We start from the raw sequence: 7767 nt of genomic DNA on the forward strand, positions 1-7767 counted from the left end.
TATGTTGGTGATGGAGAAAACATAAGAGAAAGACACCAGGATATAAACCCAGAATTCACTATAAATTTTCCCACTATAGTTGCAGAAAACATATGAAGAGGTAGCCCCCAAAACAAAATTTATTTATTAAAAAATTGTGTATTTATTCTTTTTTTTAAAGGTTTTATTTATTTTTAGAGAGGGAAGGGAGGGGGGGAGAGACACAGACAGACAGACAGACATCAATGTGTGGTTGCTGGGGGTTATGGCCTGCAACCCAGGAATGTACCCTGGCTGGGAATCGAACCTGGGACACTTTGGTTCCCAGTCTGCACTCAATCCACTGAGCTACGCCAGCCAGGGCTAAAAAAATTGTGTATTTATTCTTACATGTTTAAACTTAGGTTATCTTCAAAGTACTCTCCATCTGATGCATTACACCTATTGAGATGCTTTTTCTACTGCTCAAAATAGTTTTTCAACTTATCAGTTTTGATTCCTTTTAGTACTTCTGCCGTTTTTTTTGTTTCACCTCTTCCACATTGACAAAATTTCCCTTTGAAGACTTTTTTCACCCAGGGGAACAAAAAAAAGTCACTCAGAGCAAGATCAGGTGAATAGGGAGGGTAGGGGATGGGGGTCATGCCATTTTTGGACAAAAACTGCTGAACATTCCATGTGGTGTGGGCAGGTGTATTCATAAATCACCAATTATTAAATGGGCAAATGCACTGAAAGAGTTTTCAAAAAAAAATTCATTGAAACCGAATGCAGCCTCTCACAACACCAGTTAGTAAACTGATACAGATGGGTTCCTAGATCACCCACCTAGTGGGGAAAGCCTGTACTACAAGATGCCTACCCCTCAGAAGATAATTTAGGTTTTGGGGGTCCCCCCACATACACCTGAGATAGACAATGGAAAATGTATGATACAACATGAGTGAATGTATGACACCACTCATGAGTTTCTTTTTTTGTTGTTTTACATTCATCTTTTTTCTAATTTCAGTTGTCCTGGATCCTTGCACATTTTTCATGCTGGAAGAGCTTTATGACACTGTCTCGGATCTGTTTTGTCTTTACTCCATAAACAATGGGGTTCAGAGTTGGAGGAAGAAGAAGATAAAGGTTAGCCACAATGATGTGAAGAGAAGGAGGGATAGTGTGTTCTCCAAAACGGTGGGTAAAGAAAGTGAAGAATGCTGGAACATAGGTGATGATAATGGCAGATAGATGGGAAGTGCAGGTGCTGAAGGCCTTCTGCTGAGCCTCTGCTGATGAAAGGCTAACCACTGCCCGGAGGATCATGGTGTAAGACACAGATATACAGCAGATGTCAAACACTCCAATCAAGAGAGCAACCATCAGACCATAAATGACATTGACCTTGATGCTGGCACAGGATAACTTTACCACTGACATGTGGTCACAATATGTGTGGGAGATAATATTGCTTTGGCAGAAGGGCAAACGCTTGACCAAGAATGGAAAAGGAATCATTAGCAACACACCCCTCAAGAAGGTGACAAGCCCAGCTTTGGCAATGATAGGGTTAGTGAGTATGGTAGCATAACGCAGTGGGTAGCAAATGGCCACATAGCGATCCAGAGCCATGAGCATGAGCACACCAGACTCCACACCCGTGAACCCATGGACAAAGAACATCTGAACTAAACAAGCATTGAAGTTAATTTCCTTGAGATTAAACCAGAAGATACAGAGTGCTTTGGGTAGAGTGGTGGTGCAGGTAAAGAGGTCAATGAGGGAGAGCATGGCCAGAAAAAAATACATTGGACGATGTAAGGCCTCCTCATGATGAATGAGGTACACAAGGCCAAGGTTTCCCACAAGGGAGATGATATACATTGTGCAGAATGGGAGTGAGATCCATACATGTACTCTTTCCAGATCAGGAATTCCATTAAGAATAAAAGATTTTGGAGCCACATATGAATTGTTGGAAGCCAGCATAACTAATTCAATAGATGAACATTAGTTTTCCAGAAGTCTCTATTCTGAGAAGAAATTAAGAAATAGAAATTTAATTCAGATCATCCTTGAGAATGCAAACTTAAATTTGGAGTAAAATTACATCTATGATGGTACTAGTGATTTTGAATAATAGTGACTTTGAAAATGCTATATTCATTTATGCACAGTGTTCATAAATGCTATATAATTATTGAATAATACTATATTACAGGTAATATTTTAAAAGTTTTAAGAGAATCTAAATGTAAGTTTTTAAAGTCATAATTATAAAGTTGCAATTGTTTTTTTATCATCAAATACAAGAAGAAACTGAGGCACAAAGAGATCCAATAATGTTGAATGTTACAAAATTAGATTCAGGGACATAAATAATATTCATATATGATTCTAACTTTCATGCAAAATCTTTACACTGCATCCTGGTTTGATAGAGTGCACATGGCTTGTGACAGCATGTTATAATTGCATGAAAGATGGCCTGAATTTTATTTATTACATGTTGTGTGGCAATATGTAATGAGATTATGGTTATTTATGCTAAATAAGATCTTATTCAAATTTCAGTTCTTTCCATACAAATTGTATGATTTCATTTTTGAAGCCTCAGTTGCTCATTTATAAGGTGAGGCTGATGATAGTTACTGGAAAGAGTTCTGAAAAATAACCAGAGGTTTATTTTACTCCTAGATTAATAACCTGGTGAATTAGATATACTAACTCAAAATACAAGTGTATATGCTATATGGATATGAGATGCAAAAACAGTGGCTAAGAAGTTCAATCTAACTTGATTATCCCATGAAAGTGAAAAAATAAAGAGCTCTCCCTTTCTCAAATACCCTGTGATCCCCCAAAGTCATTGGGTCATCTATTTTCTTTCCATGTCTTTTGGCTTTACATAATTCAGGAGCAGAATATTCTCTGGACTCCCCCTTTATTCCTTCTATAGAAAATATGTCCACTCTCATGACCTTGAGTATAGCCAACAAGAAGATAATTTTCAGGTAATTTATTAAGAAAGCTATGTCATAATTGCTGAGTCCTCCTTCTAAATGCATACTGGATATTTCAGTTTTTAAATTGACCATGTCCAAGACTAAACTCATCACTTCTGCCTCTATTCCACTCCAAAAATGGGCTCTATTTCTGAGATCTGTCTTTTTTGGGGGGTGGGGGTTAATAGTACCATCATCTACCACATGTTTGTGATCTTCATAAGGGCCTCTCTACCACATCTTGGGTATAATTTCTTTATAGCTCAAATTGCTTTGGTTCAGCATGCCTGTTATCTGTGTTCTATTCTCAGACAAGAAAAGTATTCTATTTTTAATCCAGAAATATTTCTAATACCAGTCTTTCCATTCTGTCACCATTCTGTTCTGTTTTAAAGACCACGTAGCTACATCCACCTATTTCTGTGCTTTGCCTCTTTTCAAATCAATTTTGTCTTATAGCATAATTTTGAAAACATTTTATTTTTTAATCCCTACCAAGGATATATACTTATTGATTTGAGAGAGAGGAAGGCAGAGAGAGAGACAGACAGACAGAGAGAGAGACAGAGAGACATGAATGTGAGAGAAAAACATCTTGGTTGCCTCCTGTATACACCCTGATGGGGGACTGACCCCACAACTTAGGTTATGTGCCCTGACCAGGGATCGAACTCACAACCTTGTCAGTGTAAAGGATGATATCCCAACCAAGCCACCCAGCCAGGGCTTGGAGATATTTTAAACCAGTGCTTAATAATCTTCAATGTCTTTCCATAAATTTGAGGTTAGGGCTCAAATTTCTTGGCATGACATTCAAAAAAGTAAAATTTAGGTCTTGTCTAAACTCTTTCCCATTTTCTTTCCATTCCCTAATCACCCAGAAATGTCCTGATTTGAATGATACACTACGTCCTAACATTCCATGTTTAAATTTTGCTGGACTACTTGCCAGTCAAAAAATACTACATATGATGGAGACTCCCCCCAAAAGAAATTTACTTATTAAAAAATTATGTGTTTATTCTCACATGTTTAAACTCAAGTCACCTTAAAAGTACTCTCAATCTGATGCAATACACCTATCAACTTTTTTTCACTGTTCAAAGTAGTTTTTGAACTCATCAATTTTGATGCCTTTCAGTGCTCTGCCATTTTGTTTCATCTCTTCCATATTGGCAAAATGTTTCCCCTTGAGGATTTTTTTAAACCCAGGGGAACAAACAATAATCATTCAGAGCAAAATCAGGTGAATAGGGAGAGTGGGACATTGGGATCATGGTTTTTTGGGGTCAAAAACTGCTGAACACTCAGCCTGGTGTGGGCAGGTGTGCTCGCAAATCACCCATCATGAAATGGACAAATGCATTGAAAGAGTTGATGCAAAATACAACCTCTCACAACAATGCCAGCTGGTACACTGACACAGATGGGTTCCTAGAACACTCACCTAGTACAGATAGCCTGTATTACAAAGGGCCCTCCTCAGAATGTTATCTCAGTTTTGGGCGGTTCCCCCCTCGATACTATGTTGACTTTGCTCAATTTGTTTCCCTTCTTTGAAAATCACTCTGTCATATTTCATCTTGATAAGTCTTTTTTGAACACTGAGGTAAAATGTCACTTTCTTTAAAGAGTAATATGTACTCCAGAGTTCAGGGTAAGTGATAGTCACTTATTTTCCTGATGCAGGCACAGGATGTTTAACTTGTTTGCCCAAAACTATTAATAATTCAGAGTGAAATCCAGGTTTTTCTACCTCAGACTTCTCCAAATCCTTTATAAAGTCTAAGGAGCTGTTAATCAGCAGCTTTATTTTCTCACTTATTTGTTTTTATGTTTGTTTGCTTCCCAGCCACCTCCAGAGGAATATAAGACTTCATGTTTCTAATTTGAGATTTCTACAGCTCCTGCTTCTTATAATTTCCCCTTGCCCGGTATTTCAGCCATCTTCTAGCTAAATATAAGAGAGTTGTATAGGGCAATGTAAACTTTCCCTTTCAAAGATGAAGGTAATTTGGTTACAAGTACCATTCAAACTTACCCCACTAATTTTTTCCTGTGGTTCTGGGGAAGTAAAAAGGAGACAGAATATAGGAAAGTATTGGAAATACAATAGTGACAAAACATAGGAAGGGAAGTCCACCTCCAGGTCTTCTTTCAGTCTTACATTGAGCCTTTTTTCAATGAAAGGAACAAAGCAACACTATACTATGAAAAGCATACCACATTACACCAACCGCAATATCACTTTCCTCCTTGATGACAGTAGTTTCCATTACCTGAATCACATGGCTAAGCTTCCAGGCTTCGATGGATAGTACAGTGATTGATGCAATCGCTGTTGCTTCTGCTGTTTCCTCATCCCACACTGGGCAGCCACTTGACAAAAAATATGTGCAACACCCATTGTTGCCTCTGGCTATTTAAAACAGAAAACAAGCACATTAGATTTTCACTTGATCGTACTGGCCAGGAAAATTAGGATGAATCAGGCACTGCTTAGCATCTAGGAAGGCCACCAAGGTTCGATTTTCACTTTCTTCTCACTTACATGCCATGCATTCTAGAGATGGCCTAGGATACCATTTTAGAGGAATTTAGGGCTTGGGACATAGAATAAAATTCTATGAATTATTTGAATAATCCTCTCCCTGATTCCCTGGAGAGGGATGTCAAAAAAAAAAAAGAAAGAAAGAAAGAAAGAAAGAAAGAAAGAAAGAAAGAAAGAAAGAAAGAAAGAAAGAAAGAAAGCTAAATCCAGAAAAGAGAGTTCTAGATTCTCTTAGATGGTTTCATCTTTTTGTTGTTGTTGTTGTTATAGTTGCTCTGAAATGTTTTTCCTAAAATGTCCAATTTAAAATTTTGGCATACTTAGTGTTATCATGGAGACTGAATTTTTCAAGTGTATAGATTCTAACTATAGTTAGACAATTCCATTAGTTAATTTTTATTATTTATTGAGGTGACATTGGTTAATAAGATTCTACAAGTTTCAAGCATACACTTCTATAACACCTCATCTGCATATTGCCTTGTGTGATCACCACCCAAAGTCTAGTCTCCTTTCATGACTATATGCTTAACCTCCTTTACCTTCTTCAACACCTGCTTTCCCTCTTAGAACCATCACATTCTTGTCCATGTCTATAAGGTTTTTTGTTGTTGTTTATTCATTTGTTGCTTTCTGTTTCATGTCCTTTGATGGGTGGTTCGATAAAGAAGGTGTGGAACATATATACAATGCAATACTACTGAACTATAAGAAAAGGATGAACTACTGTCATTTGCAACAACATAGATTTCATGTTTGAGAATATCATGCTAATCAAAATAAATCAGACAGAAAAAGACAAGAACCATTTGTTAATTTTTCTAAAATTCCTTTAATCCTTCACCATGTGCCAGCCAATGAATTCTTTGGCACTTAGTACAAGAACTTCCTATGCTTCTGCTTTAGTTCTTTTATGTTTACCTTTTTATATAAATAGCCAACTTGCATACTTAATCAAATATTTACCCATATCCCTATAGAAAAAAATCAGCAATACTATTCTGTTGCCTATATTTACCTATTGAAATCTATTTACTTATTTATTATTTAAATTTAGTTTTGAATTTAAATATAGTCCTATGATAAGTCAACCAGTTCAATATTCTCATAGCTATTTTATCTAACCAAGATTCAATATGTTCAGTAGCTTTCCAAAAAAATACAGAATTCTGTGATCTCTGCACTAAAAATTGGTGAAACACATCCCCTCCTCTCTTAAGCCAAACCAGGTTTTCTGCTTGAAAGTCCCTCTCTGTTACCCTAAAAATTTCCCCATTTTTAAAAATGATGATAACCTGTGGACTTGTGCTAGAACTGTTCCTTAACTGACCCATGAACTATTTTAGTATATAGGTCAAATTGTCCCCTATTTTACCCCATTAATGAGGATAGAATCTGGATTTTGAAGGAAGTAAATTGGAGTTTGATAGGTTGATAAGTTATTTCACTGAACTGAAAAGATGAAAGGGGGTGGGGAAGGGTATAATAGTGACTTGGAGGGAAAAAGATATACCTATTTATCTTTTTACGATCTGAGACATTATAAGGTTATTATTGTTGAATTCCCTGTCACTGTCATTATAAAATATATTTATAAAAATGAATGCATATAAAGAGAAGAATTATCTGTACTCTAAAGAAGACTTTTTGAGAGCACCTAGCTTTTCCCTGGCCAACACAAAACCACACATTCCTTGCTGGCACTATTTTGGCTTTGAAAGTGGGATGAACATATTATTCCCAGTTTTTCCAGACTAAGAAATTACCTACAACATCTTCTGTAGAACAATGTCCTTGATCCCTGTGATGACACAGGCAGAATGGAATAAGACTAGGCTTTGTTGCACAATAAGTCTAGGAGCAAAACATCTCAAAGACATTACTTAACCCACAGTATAGTTCCAGACAAGAAGAAATGTGAAAGGTGCTCATGCCAGAGAGAGGGCCCAGGAATGTATGTAATGGTGGCACCCTATTTTCACCTTATAAACCTTAAATCAGAAGTGCTTAGTCTTGTTGACTTCCCACAGGAAATAGGCTTAATTTCATATTGTCCAGATTCCCAAATCTCAATGTAAAACAGAGTTTAAGAACCCCCAGGGACCACAGAGCTCTAAGGCAAAGCATGCTACAAAGCTTCATATAAGTATTTGGGAAAAATAAAACTCCCAACTACAGCTGGCCCCCAACTGAGGGCAGTCCAGAAAGTAATTCCCATGGTACAAATTCACCACCATTAGGAATAGA

General features: G+C 37.0%; 1 protein-coding gene across 1 annotated transcript; it reads right to left on the reverse strand.

The window, feature by feature from the left end:
* Window positions 1-717: 717 nt before the first annotated feature.
* On the reverse strand, window positions 718-7462 carry LOC114498924 (olfactory receptor 52N5). Its single transcript, XM_028514923.2, has 3 exons — window positions 7291-7462; window positions 5249-5388; window positions 718-1997 (listed from the first exon to the last, which is right to left on the reverse strand). The coding sequence occupies exon 3, from the start codon at window positions 1951-1953 to the stop codon at window positions 988-990; it is 966 nt and encodes a 321-aa protein (XP_028370724.1). The 5' UTR covers window positions 1954-1997; window positions 5249-5388; window positions 7291-7462; the 3' UTR covers window positions 718-987.
* Between the last annotated feature and the right edge of the window lie 305 nt (window positions 7463-7767).

Source organism: Phyllostomus discolor, chromosome 6, assembly GCF_004126475.2.
Source record: "Phyllostomus discolor isolate MPI-MPIP mPhyDis1 chromosome 6, mPhyDis1.pri.v3, whole genome shotgun sequence".
Lineage (NCBI taxonomy): Eukaryota > Metazoa > Chordata > Mammalia > Chiroptera > Phyllostomidae > Phyllostomus > Phyllostomus discolor.

Excerpts from the sequence above, each read along its gene's own strand:
- LOC114498924 (XM_028514923.2), bottom strand. The coding sequence starts at position 1,953 with ATGCTGGCTTCCAACAATTCATATGTGGCTCCAAAATCTTTTATTCTT.